The sequence below is a fragment of the Lipophrys pholis genome (assembly GCF_963383615.2).
Source record: "Lipophrys pholis genome assembly, chromosome: 2".
Lineage (NCBI taxonomy): Eukaryota > Metazoa > Chordata > Actinopteri > Blenniiformes > Blenniidae > Lipophrys > Lipophrys pholis.
Genome location: NC_137636.1, coordinates 21,491,390 through 21,504,971, shown reverse-complemented (window position 1 = coordinate 21,504,971; position 13,582 = coordinate 21,491,390). Strand labels below are relative to the sequence as shown.

Genomic DNA, 13,582 nt, shown 5'->3' with positions numbered 1-13,582 from the left:
TGTAGTTTTAGCAATTTTCCATCACAATGAATCTCGCTCTTTAATTTTGAACTCACACTTTCAAAATGTCAATGCAAATTGTTTCTAAGAAGTTCAGACAGCAGCTTACGTTTTAAGCATCGACTCTTCCTCTAGTAAAACCCTGAAGGTGTTTGTAGTTCCAGAAGACATTTTGTTGAGCGTTACCTTTTATCTGAACCATCAACTGTGTGCATGGTATTATTCTTCGTCGATCAACTGCAAAATTAAACAAATCTAAATCATGAGCATTCAGTTCAGCGCTCAATTTAGCACATTTCATGTACGATCTCAGTAAATCAGGCCCAAAATGCCCTTCATCAATTTCCCTCATCATCGTTCCCGCTGAGCTTCAACAGATTGGCTCTAGGAAAGGATACAGACGTCCTCTACGACTTCCTGCCAAAACGTTACGGTGAAGTAAAGCACTCACTCACCAACACAGACAGAGGCTCAGTGTTCAACCCTTCTGTGTGAACGCTCCAAACTCTTGGAAACAGCTTCCTATTTCCATGGAGCGACTGTGCGTAGCGTTGGATTTCTGTACCTGAGTTGGGCTGGCCGTGCTTGCCGGGCCGCGCCGACTCCCAGCCGTCCACAGATTGAACCTCCAACAGGTAGGAGCTTTTGGTCTCGCGGTCAAACACAGCCTGGGAGTAGATGAATCCCAGCTCTGGCTCGATCCGGAAGTACTGATGGTCTCCGCTGCGATCCTCCAGCAGGGAGTAGGAGATCTGAGAGGTGTGGGGGATGGGGGGGTGGGGGTGGGGGTGTTATACAGATAAAATACAGCTCATTATTGCCACAGTCACACAGCCAGGCAAGACACACTCTGGATCATCCAAACCAGAGAGACTGGAAATTGTTTCTGTGTGCAATGTTTTACCTTCCCGTTGAGACCCAAGTCCATGTCGTTGGCCGAAACCTGAAAAACCAGAGTTCCTGACTCGGCGCCCTCAGTGATTGAAGCCTCGTAGATGGAGGAAGTGAAGAACGGCACATTGTCGTTCACGTCTGGAAAAGAAAGAGCATGGCGATGTTGAGAATGATGAGATGAAAAAAGAGATCGGACACAGCAGACGGAATAATTCCTACAGTTCATGATGAAAGTATAACATGACTCATGTTGCAGCAAAGCGGTCTGGACGTTTGATGTGTCGGCCTACAGAGCTACAGAGAGATGTACTATATTTTAGACCAGCGGAGTAAAACTCATGTGATCCCAAGAGACAAAAGAACATAAAAATATCAACTAACTAAATAATCATGCTTTATAAATCCCCTACGGGGAAATTCCTTTTCCACATTGATAAATTCTACTTCTGGGATGCCAAGCTGCAGCCACATTACGGCGCTCCGGGGGGGGGGGGGGGGGACCTGTCGGCAGTAGGGATTGAACCTGTAAACCTCTGATCTGCCTTTCTAACCTCGAGGCCACCGCTGCACAACTCTGTTGGTTCTAGTACAAAGAGGTGTGACAATATAACAAAACGTTTGCTGAAGTTGCCTGCTTTTACTAATCTTAAACCATTTAAAATTTTGAGTGACACAAACCGCCATTGGCTGGGATACATGCTCTACCTTGGCTGCAGCCTGAATTCAGGCTGTGTGATGTGAATTTGTAGGTGTAGTGGACGGCCGGGTCGTGGCCCACGGGTTGTGTGTTTGTAAAAGTTTGAGTTATTAGAAAATGAGAAGGAAAAAATAAATAAATAAAGTTATCACATTAACTATTCTTCGTCTCATTGTTGGGTTGAAAATACAAACGAAAAAAAGATTTTCCCTTCACATAAAGTGCAGCTAAAATTAACTGGATCTTTAGTCTTTAGCCTGGGAACATAATTGATCAAATGGTGGATGGAGTACTTTCGTTCACATGCCTAAATGATTGTGTAAAATGTCAGTATTGGGAGAAGAAAGCAGCAACATGGTTTCTGGGCAACATCAGATGCATGGAGAATATGTCTGTGCTCCTGGTGGCGCCGCATTGACTCGTATCCCTTCTACTATTCTGACCTTTTAACCTCATATTCTGTAGCTGCGCTCCTCTGATGTGCCAAAAGAATTTTGTTGTTTGGAACTTCTGCAGTCTGCCTCCAAATAAAGTGTTTTTTGTTCCCTGAAAACACTGCAGCAGTTCTCCTCCCTGAATCAGTTGCTGCAGTGCGATGTGTATCTACAATCCACAAACTGGAGCTTATGTTGGTTAATTTCATTTCAGGTGACATTGTTCATGTTTCAATGGTACTTGTATAAACTGACACTCTGAATGTCATTGTTTTTCATTGCCTGTTCAGTGCAGTATTACAGAAAATTCACTTATTTGACATTTTTTAATAAAAGAAATGGCTGTTTCTGGTTTGTTGACTGAGAAAGGCAATGTTTCAATAGATGTATTCATCAAATCACTAATCAAAATGCCTTTTCAGATATATTATTAGATTATGTATGTGATTGCACACGTTTGAAATGCCACATGTCTGATATTAATTAAAAGAAAAGAAGTGAAGAAGCGTTATGTTACTATCAGGGTGACTGGGTAAAAAAACCCAAAACACTGAGAAAAGTAGTCTGAGGCTGCCATTGTTATTATTGTCCATATACTCAGCAGATGCAGTAGAACTATTTACTACGAATGTGACGTACGTGACCAATAGCAGCGTTTCAGAAAAGTTGAGTTTCCACCCGTTTCTACACAGACGGAGCGTTTTTAAAAGTTTCCCCTTGGGAGCCATTTCCATAAAGTTGCGCTCTCAGTGGCTCCAAGCACCGTTGCCCTGGAAACAAACACCCAAAACACTACAAAAGCTTCCTATTTTCACTGGAAAACGTGTACACGGGAGCTGAATTTGAATTAAAACACCAATAACTATTTGATGTTATTCGTCATTTCATAGGGTGTTTGTAAACGAGCTGTGTATAAATGTTCTGTCATATTTCCTACAAAAATGTTTAAGCTACCTTGTTTTTAGCATTTTCCTTTATATGAGCAACACGTCCTAATAGAGCTTCACATGTTTTACAAAGACCGCAGAGTCCGGCTTCAACACACATCTGGTGAGATCACGGTCGTCTTCGATGCTTTCAAGGCAACACGTCAGGAGAATGAGCTGATGTGTGCTGCGCATCTTTTAGAAATAAACAACTCTGCTGTGTATTGTTGGCGCCTGAGGACTTCACCGGGATTATTTAGTGTTTTCATCATCAGATGCAGCCGTAACTCATCCGCAAGCCTCTTCATGTCTTACCACATTCATACTGTCATCGATTACCGATGCATTACTGACACTTTTCATCTTGTGGTTATTTTTCTCGACTTAAAGACAAGGATGAAAGCATGCTAATCAATAATGAGGAGAAAATGGGTTACCTTGAACCAAAACAAAGGGAGATGGAAGGGTTACACGTTACAGATAAAAACAGGAAGTAGATGAACTACTTGAAGTGGATGAGTTTTTGGCTCCACTGATGTGAGGCCGAAAGCATTACACAAATGACTTGAATGGAGCCACACATTAAACCCAATGCAGCTCTGAGTGTCTCCCCCTCCTCTTAGCTTTCTTCTGAGAAAATGTCTTAATCTATGAATTAAAAATGGGGCCCTAAATCCATTACAAACCTCCCTCCCTTCCTCATCCTCCCCGCCTCTGGAGAAGTCAAAGAGCTTTCCTATTAAGACAGATAAGAGGAAGGAGGGGCGGGAGGAAAACTGAGAAGTTGGAGAGAGGGAGAGGAGGACTGAAGAAAGTCTGGGAGAATTAATTACTGCTCACTGGATTAGGAGTAATTCGAAGGAAAAGAAGTGTGTGTGTGTCTGTGTGTGTGTATGTCTGTGTGTGCGAGAGAGAGTGAAATTACAGAAACGATGATGGGATATTAAAGCTGAGTTACCAGGGGCTAAGTAACTGAACTGAAACAGACTAATGTAATCCCATACAGAGGGAGAAAATTACAAACAAGCAGGTTTAGATTAGCTGGAAGGGAAGGAGAAATAAAGCATCCACTGGTCCAGTGGCTTTCTATTTATTCAATTCTGAGACGGAAATCTATTTCAAAGCTGCGTCTTATAAAATCGAAGTGAGAAGACTTCATCCATTGAGAATTATTAACTCACACCAAGTCGTAGGAAAAGTAAAAAAGTAAAGAGTCTGCAACCAACAGATCTGAAAGATTCATTACAGTCCTTTATTTTGACTGCACAACTACTTTTTATAGTATTCATTTAAACTAACTCGTGATAGGATAGATTTTAACTATGTGTGTCAAGAGTGTTTTCTGAACTATTTACATTATTTCACCGTTCATTGCTCTTTTATATGATGTTGTCCCCCCCTCGCCGTCTTAATAAATCCCCCTCTGCTTCTTTCACGTATTTGTGAATGTGCATGCAGCAGAAGGAAAGCCCAGGGGTTACATGTACACGTTGGTGTTTAGTTGTGCAAAATAAATATGGATTTGAGTTGGAATCCAGATTTGAATACGTCCAGCCAAACGGTCACTGCGACAGGAAGCTCATCCCACTTTATTCTCGTCTCCAGAAGCTCAGGCCCCATTTCCACGACAATGTCTCAAGTGAAAACGTATTGAGAACAGTTTCGAGTTTACACGGCAGCGTGTCGTAAACGACGTTTACACGGAAACGGCAGAAACACTGAAAAGGATGGAGTGTTCATGTTGGGCCACTAGTTGGTGCTGTTGGTTATTTTGGTCATTAAAACCACACACACACACTCGCAGGAGAGAACAGTACGCTCTAAACATTAACAATGGGAGAACAAAGACATTCGTATGGACAGACGACCATGTTGGATTGTTATTACAGTGACACGACAGAGTCACGACACTCTGGATCAAACATTGTTCTTATTGTCCAGTTACTGAGCACGTACTAACACCATGTCCCTGCACATGTATCTATTTTCAGTCGAAATCTATATAAAAGACCTACCTGTGACGTTGACGTACACCGTGGTGAAGGCAGCGAGCGGCACGGCAGCAACATTCTGAGCTCGGACCCGCAGCATGAAGTTCCTGGTGGTCTCGTAGTCCAGCGGCTCCGCCACCAAGATGGAGGCCGAGCCGTCCTCCCGGTTGGGCGTCAGGTAGAAACGGACCGGCATGTTGGTCTCCGGGACCATCCCGTCCTCCAGGTTGTACGTGACTCTGGGATCCCCTAGTGGAGACGTGGCTTTGATCGTCTGTTTGGAACAGAGAGAGAGAGAGAGTGAACGAGTTTTTTCGGTCTGCTTTTACACTTGTCAGGTTTGGTGTCATTAAAATGAGCCCTGGTTTGATTGTGCCATTAGCGAGGTTCATTTCCAAGTGTGAAAACTTGATAGTCTCGAACCACTTTTAAATCAGGCGACTCAAATTGCTGGATATCTTCACCGTGTTGATTTGTGCAACAGAATGTTTGTGTTTGAGATGTAAACCCCATCATCAGCATGCATTGCATTAAAAACAGCACAAATGAAATATGTGGAGCTAATAGAAGTTTTGTTAGAGAATATACACCAGGGGAGTTACACACATTTCAATTAAGGGGCCACCTACAGTGTGGTTTCATCTTGGGGGGGGCAGCAAAATAAGTCCTATAATAACCTATAAATCTTATGTGTTTTTATATGTGATGGAAATGTCTATATTTTTTACAAAAAAAACAACAACAATTACTGTTGGAAATGAGTACAATCTTAACAAAGAAATTTGAATGAAACCTTCTGCAACAAAATACAGAGAAATAAAAAGATAAAAATATGTTTTCTTTGAAATTTGCTCAGTGGTTTAGCGGGCAGGATTGGAGTCTCTGCAGGCCGGTTTTGGCCCTTCCTTTAGTTTGACACCCCTGATATACATGATCGACTTAGCATAAAAGAGTTGCTGATGTCAATGAGACCACACGCATCAGTGATCCTTGACCTCCCATAACCCTGTTTCTGTCTCACTGCTTTGTATCCTTTGACCACTTTCAATAGTTATTGACCACTGTAGAGCAGGAACCGCCAACAAGGGTATGGAGTCATCGCTGTCCTTCTCAAACTGTCATGTAAGAACCTCGACTCTTCACCTACACCACTCAATTCTCTAATATTGTACACCCATAATGGCTTTGCAGCCATGAAGAAATGGAAGCAGCAGTTTGCATTTGATTGAATTCTTTACATTTTCAAACACTAATTTCCAGTGCTGGATAAATGCTAAATGCCAGCCGTGACCCTAACGGAACAAAAATGTCGACAGCATCATGAATACTGGAAGGAAAAAATAAATAAATAAAAAAGAGAGTCCGCTCAAATGGAAAAAAAGGCATTTTATAGCCCATAATAATGAACGGTAAAATATTAGTAAGTCTCAAAGTGTTAGAGTAGACAAAAAGCCGGAGAAATCCTGTGGGATCAGAGGGAAATATGCTCTGCTCTTCATCCAGTGTTTTCCCCAAACTAATTAAAAGGAAGCTATTCAAAGCCTATGCCATACACACCCCAATTAAAATGAAAAAAAAAAAAAAAAAAAGCCATCTCGGGTGTGATGCGGCCTGCCTATGGGTGACCTAGCTGTATCTATTCAACCTACAGAGCGGAGCAGTCGACAATAATGAGGCACCCTGTGAGGCACGCCAAAATCGGCAAACATGTGACTGTATCCACTGATTCAGGCCATGAAAGCCTCAAATGTCCACAATGGAGATATCCCAACCCCGGAGAGTCGTAGCAGTCAAATCAACAGTGAACTGCCGGCACCATTACAACGCCGAGCCGGGGGAGCCGCTGCTCTCTCTACCGTCTACAAGCAACGATTTTCAGAGAGCATGCTGCTCCATGTCTTCGCTGTCTTTTCATTTCCATCCTGTGAGTTCAAATATTCATCAGCAACAGTAATGGCCCTAATTGCTTTCAAGAGAGCCTTAGAAAACACTGATGATTAGTTGGGAAAGTGTCTGTGGCATGAAAAGGCAATACCTATGAATAATGAAGTTGAAAGACACGTCTGGATGGATTTAACGGTGTTTTTGAAGGTTCCGCTTTAACAAGTCCTTTAACCAGCAGCTGACTTTTTATGGACTCTCACTGTGAACTGAGCAAAAATGAATCAAAGCCACAATAAAAAGTGAGAGAACTTTGCAAAAACGGCTACTACTACTACTGCTCTTATCAATGCCCAGAAAAGAACCAATAATGAGCCGGAGAGAATTACCTGCAGCTCCAACAGTAAAGCCTTTCAAACAAGTGCAAATGGAAATGTTTTAGAATGAGCAAAGTTACTGAAAAACAACAAGAATGGGAAGCTTTTAATCTGCTTGCATGGGATGTAAGATCAAAATGTAGCACGGACACAATTATTGGCATCGGTGGTGACGAAAATCAAACTTGCGTTTCAGTTTGAGTGACCTGAGTGAACGGTTTATTGATCATTTGATTGTATGAAAAGGTGGCCTGGCAGTCACTGGTTTAATTCCCCCAATTTAGGTAATCAGAAGTTGTCTAATGGATCTAAAATGACATTCCCAAGAGTCCTGCAATCTCCGTTTTTAAGGTTCGTCATCTCCTCGACAAAATCCACAGGCCTTGTTTCACGACAATGTTTTCAAGTCAAAGCAGAAAAGTTTAGTTACATTTCGGGGGTCAGTTTGCAGGATGACAGTGGTTGGACTCATTGAAAATGCAAGTTGTTGAAAACGCACCAATTGTGTCTCTGTGAAAACGTGGAAAAACACAACTTTCTCTGAAACGCTGCTACTGAGCATGTGCGCCTCAGTCGTAGTAAGTAGTTCTTCTGCACATGCTCAGTAGCCCAAGAAAAAGAACAATATTTCCTCCAGAGTGTCATGACTCCCAGTCCAGATTCTTCTAGGATTTGATGGTTTTATAGTTGACAATCACTGTAATAACAATCCAACTTGGACGTCTGTCCATATGAATTTATCCATACTCCCAATGTTAATGTTTATAGCGTATTGTTCTCTGCTGCATGTGTGTGTGTGGTTTCATGACAAAAAACAAACAAACAGTGGCCCGACATGAAAACTGAATCGTTTTCACCGTTTCTACTGTTTCCATGTAAATGGCCATTGTTTTCAAAACGTTGCTGCGTAAATACAAAACGTTTCCGAAAGAAAAAAGTTTTTTCACTTGAAATGTTCCCGTGTCAACGAGGCATAACTGTGATCCCTCCAGGATAAGGTATAAATAAACTTATTGAGATACATCTGTCAACGTTAAAAAACGTTAATGTATGTGTGGGAGACTCACTATAACCAAAGTGGAGCGCCTCGGGAATCAGATTGTCTATAGTCAGGAAAGTGAAACTCAAACGGAAAGGTTCAGGCTGCCAACTGTAAAACACGGTGGAGGCATCATCATATTGTGGGGCTCCTTTGCTGCGTTCGTTATGGGAGGAATTGAACACGTGAAAGGCTCAATGACATCAAAAGATTACCGGGATCTCTGAGTGATAAATGTGTGAGCTTGATTAAACTGGTTTTGAGATAGAAATCTTGAGTCTTTGAGGAGGACAAAGAGCCAAAACTCAGATCCAGCAGCACAAAGGAAGAAATGAACTCTTTAAATGATCAATGAGTACCAAAATAAATCAAACAGTAAAGGCTTGGAGCGAGCTGAACACCGTCACTGCAAAAATAACTCCTGAAAGCTTAAATTTCACCTTTGATAGGAGCCGTTATGCAGTCATGCCATGCCGAGCAATCAGAACTGACAGAGATGAGTCCTGCAAACTCAAAAGAGCCTCAACACCAAGAGACAAACGAGCAGCAGAAACTTCTGGATATAAATCAGGCTGACTTTTAATAATGCTCAACAACTAAATATAAAATTGTGGAAATAAGTCAGCAGCAATTTATTTTCCTCTATTTCCACTATTCGTTAACATCCAATGATACTTTATCAATTTTTTAAATTTAACACAAAGTTAAGTGAACAACACTATAGTTTGAAAAACAAAATAAAACCCTAAAAGTTAAAACAAATATTCACAATACATAGATATTTTTTATTCATGGAGGATATTTTCCGATATGAAAAACAAAATAAAATAATAATAATGCCATTGAGGTTTGCGTTTACACTATATTTTCGAAAAAAAAATTACATTTTGATGGAAATGTAAAACACTGTAAACAATGTAGTTAGAATGTCAGGCCACTAGTTAGTGCAGAAAAGTTGATATTTGTGTATTTTTCCCATGTCCATGGAGTTGGAGTCAGAGTGTTTTCAAAAAGTTGGGTTTTCCGTCAGCCGTTGCTGTGTGAACTGGCCTCGTAGACGTAACGAATTCTTTCTATTTTCATCTGAAAACATTCTCGTCTCGATCAGGCAATGAGCTGGGAATGACATTAAACAAAAATTGCTCCAAATAATGTACAATTAAGGTAAATAAAACCATTTGTCTACTTTCTAAATGTTTATTTGAAATATTTTTTTTTTCAGAAAGACGTTTTCATGAACAGATCGTCAATGACACTTACAATCAGTAGATTTCTTTTGACACACAATCACCTTGACTTGTTTACTCATACATTCCCTTCAAACCATCCAAACCATTAACTTATCCATTCTATTTATTGAGAAATATATTTATTTTCTTTCTACACTGTAGCATAAACATGCCCTGTCATGATTTATTCATACATTTCTACTTGAAACTTTGATGCAGAGACATTCCCACGGCAAATTGGGGTCCTCCATGGAAATCACATCATCTGTTCATTCAACTCAGTATGTTATTAGATGAATAAAAGATCACTGAAAATATCTAAAGAAAATACTTTATTGAGCACTGGTGATTGCGTCAACACAGACGTGGACTTGCAGCACTTTGTGGATGCATTAGTGTTGCAATGTGATGCACACCGTGCCGTATGTGAGTATCGAGAAAGCCTTGACACCGCATCACACTGAGGAGTGTTTTAAATACTTTAGCTGCTCCATTAAGAGACACAAGAGGAGCATGAGCAGAGGAACTTACTCTTCACAGTCTAACAGAATCCACCTCGAAACCACTGCAGACTGCAAGAGTTTAAATATTACATGGGATTCTCTCACATCAAGACTTTTGTAAAGCACAACTGTTGTCCCGGATCTGATTACATTTTAGAATTTCACATTAGGAAATGGTCTGTCACAGTGGTTCTTTTAAATTTTAGTCCCGTCTATTACCACTGTGTTCTGTATTTGGATGGAATAATTTATTTCACTCATAGAATTTTGAAAATCTCCAGTTTTGTGAGATCTTTTTATGATATATTATCAATATTTAATTTCATTCTTTGCACAAAACACATGTTGAATGAAGGATGAGCAAAATATTTGTGGATATCTGTATTATTGATGAATTGAAAAAAACCAAAATCATTTTCAATTTCTTTTTCATTTTCATTTCGACTACTATTTTAATTTGCTCTGAAAAAAAGGTTTTTATATATATATAAACCTTTCAAAACATATATATATATATATATATATATATTTATTTATTTATTTATTTATTATAGCTTGATTTTAATCCTTTCTGATTATGTAGAACTGTGAATCCTAGACTGACACCAGTGTGAGGCCTCGTGTCGCCTGATGTTTCAAGTGAAAACGCATCGTTTAGCGTTTTTGTTTCAGAAAAGTTTCATCTTTACACAGAAACGTTTTGAAGAGGATGTCTGTTTTCATGGAAATGCTGAAAATGATGATGTTTTCATGTTGGGCGACTGGTGGGTGCTGTTGTTTGGTTTTGTAATGAAACCACACACACATGCAGCAGAGAACAATACTCTCTAAACATTACCAATGGGAGTACACGGACATTCATATGGACAGATGACCAAGTTGGATTGTTATTACAGTGACTGTCAACTATGAAACTACCAAGTCCCAGGAGAAGATGGACTGATAGTCATGACACTTTGGAGGAAACATTGTTCTAATTGTCCAGCCACAGAGCATGTGCACAACTACTAGTTACTATGGCTGTGGTGACCAAGACCAGTAGCAGAGGATGCATTTTCCCTCGTTTTTACAGAGTCGGAGTAAGTCCATTTTCAAAAAGTTGTGTTTCCCCCCCATTTCCACAGAGTCAGAGTGTTTTCAGAAGGTTTACATGATGACTTGAAAACGTTATCATGTAAATGGGCCCTGGGACCACATCTCAAACTACAAATGAAACAAAGCTACCAAATTAAATTTGTATTTAAGCATATTAGTTCCTAGCATGCTCCGTAATATGGAGATAAACTGCTGGTGTTGGAGCCATAAATTCCCACCATGGTTGATAGTTGGTTGATACAAGTGTAACAGTAGGTAATATGTGAAAATAAGTGGATTTCTTATGAATTAAGAAACATTACCCAGTGTACAGTGATCACTCCTGAGGCAGATGGAGCTGCGAATGCTCAGGTTTCCATCGCCATGGCTCTGTTAAATAATTTCCTGTTGTCTTGACTCTTCAAAAGTTCTGAACTCCTATAAACAGACTTCACATGGTTTTCCTGAACACCTACCACGACGGGCGTGTCTCGGACGGTGTTCTCTGGTATCACGACGCTGTAGCTGTCCTTCTCCCACTGCGGGGGCTGGTTCTTCACGTTGGTGATGGTGACAGCCAGCTCCACTGAACTGCTCCTGTTCCCACCGTCTGTGGCCACGATTTCCCTAGTGATGTAGGTTCTCTGTTTACATAGTAGAAGAAAAGAGGGAGAGTGAAGGACGAACACCTAAGAACGTGTTCTCATGTTGGCGATAAGGCCGATACATCCGCAGCGTCCTTAAATACCGAAATAAACATTGTGCACTGGAGATCACTCAAATTTCCGTAAACAATCCACTTTCCACACATCTTCACGGGAGGAAATCGACTGTAGTCTGCCTTCAGGTAAACATAAACATAGTTAAAGATAAGTGAATTGATTGAAGGGCATGGCTCTCCATGGTGCAGCAGAGTTTTTGTAACTCGTACAAGAGCACTTAGCTTTATCCACTGCAATCAGGGGAATTGATCCATTTCCACGCTGAAGAAACAGGCTTAACCAGGAGTCTGTAAACCCAGTGTGGGTTAACTGACACATATCAGAGAGAAAACTAAAGGAGAAAACCAAAAGATCATCTTTCAATTCAGTTCATGGACTTCTGCTTCATTCTGTGAGAGGATGGTTGATGTGAAGGTATGTATGCACACTGAGGCCTCCCACACACAGCAGGGTATGATTTGACAAGGGATTTATTAGAGAGACTTGCATCGTGACTTATTTCATGATTTTTAAAAAAAATATATTATTTGTATGATTCAATTAAATTGAAAACATTTCATTTAAATAACCCCCACGTTCTGCAGAGTTGTCTGTACTGTTAGTGTAGTGGTTAGTGCTGTCGCCTCATAGTGCGGAGGTGGTGGATGCCCAAGCTCTGAGTCCTTCCGACTGAGGCTAAGCGTTACGATACGTCTTAAAACGCTGGGAGCGTACCCCTTTCCACCGGGGCTTGGTCTTCCCGGAGTCGGGTTGTTTGGGAATGCAGCCCAAAGTGGGTGGTAAACGCCATCTTAGGCTAAATATCGGCACAAGGCCGATAGTTGACAAGTACCTTAAGGGAAAGTTGAATCTACCTTTGAAGAGAGAGTTCAAGAGGGTGTGACATGTTAAGCGGTAAATGGGTGGGGTACGTGCAGTCTGCCAGGGGCATTCAACTCGGCGGGTCAGGAACCTCTCATCGGCCCTGTCCTGGACCCCGCTGGGCACATTTCATGCGCTGCGACTGGCTCGACGTAGGCTTGTGGAGGTGCAGTGCCCCCTGGCCTGGACCACGCCTGCACGGACCAAAGGGTGTAGCACACACGGAAGTCAGAAGGGGAAACAAACGCAGGACTTCAGAGGCCCACCACCGGTCTGTCTCACCCGCCTCTTTGAGGAGCTGGAGCTTGAGCGCTTGCCATAGGACCTGAAAAACTATGACTTATGGTGAACTATGCCTGGGCAGGACGAAGTCAGAAGAAACCCTGGCAGGACGGGCCTTTATGTGTGAATTTAGCATGTATTTACTGTTTTATATCCTCTAGATTCTTCCCACCATCCAAAAATAAGCATTTCAGCTGAGTTGGTGACAATGAATTGTCGGTGGACTGGCGAGCTGTTGAGGAAGTACCCTACCTTCACCCAAAGCCAGCTGTAATGAACCCTCAAGTGGATAAAGGGGTAAACAGATGGATGGATGATTTCCCACCCACCATGACATTAGGACAGATGAAATATTTAAAATCTCTCTCTTCGCTCTTAGCAATCAAGAAATTCAAATTTTGGGACATTTGGCAACAGCTGACGTAAATGTGTAGGCAGTGACTGCTACTCTCGTGCACTTTAAGGAATTGTACTCATTAGCAGAAAAAGTTAATATCTTCAAATACAGAACTTTTCTTGTGAACCATTTTCAAAAAGCTGGCGTGGTGCCAGGCGTTGGTATAGAATAGTGCTGAGGATACAGTCATCCATTTCTCCTGGCTCTGGTGAGATGCTGGTTTTTGGTTTTTTGTCTTTTATTATGCATCTGAGACTTGAGATTGTTTTGAAACT

At 41.3% G+C, this 13,582-nt stretch overlaps 1 protein-coding gene across 1 annotated transcript in view; it reads right to left on the bottom strand.

Moving 5' to 3' along the window:
- LOC308106697 (neural-cadherin) overlaps nt 1–13,582 on the bottom strand; it is a gene marked incomplete at its 3' end in the record, with an annotated part of 401,833 nt that overhangs the window by 188,591 nt on the left and 199,660 nt on the right. The window contains 4 exon segments of the mRNA XM_080458585.1: nt 566–752; nt 905–1,032; nt 4,967–5,216; nt 11,522–11,689. Coding sequence (XP_080314711.1) covers nt 566–752; nt 905–1,032; nt 4,967–5,216; nt 11,522–11,689 — 733 coding nt within the window.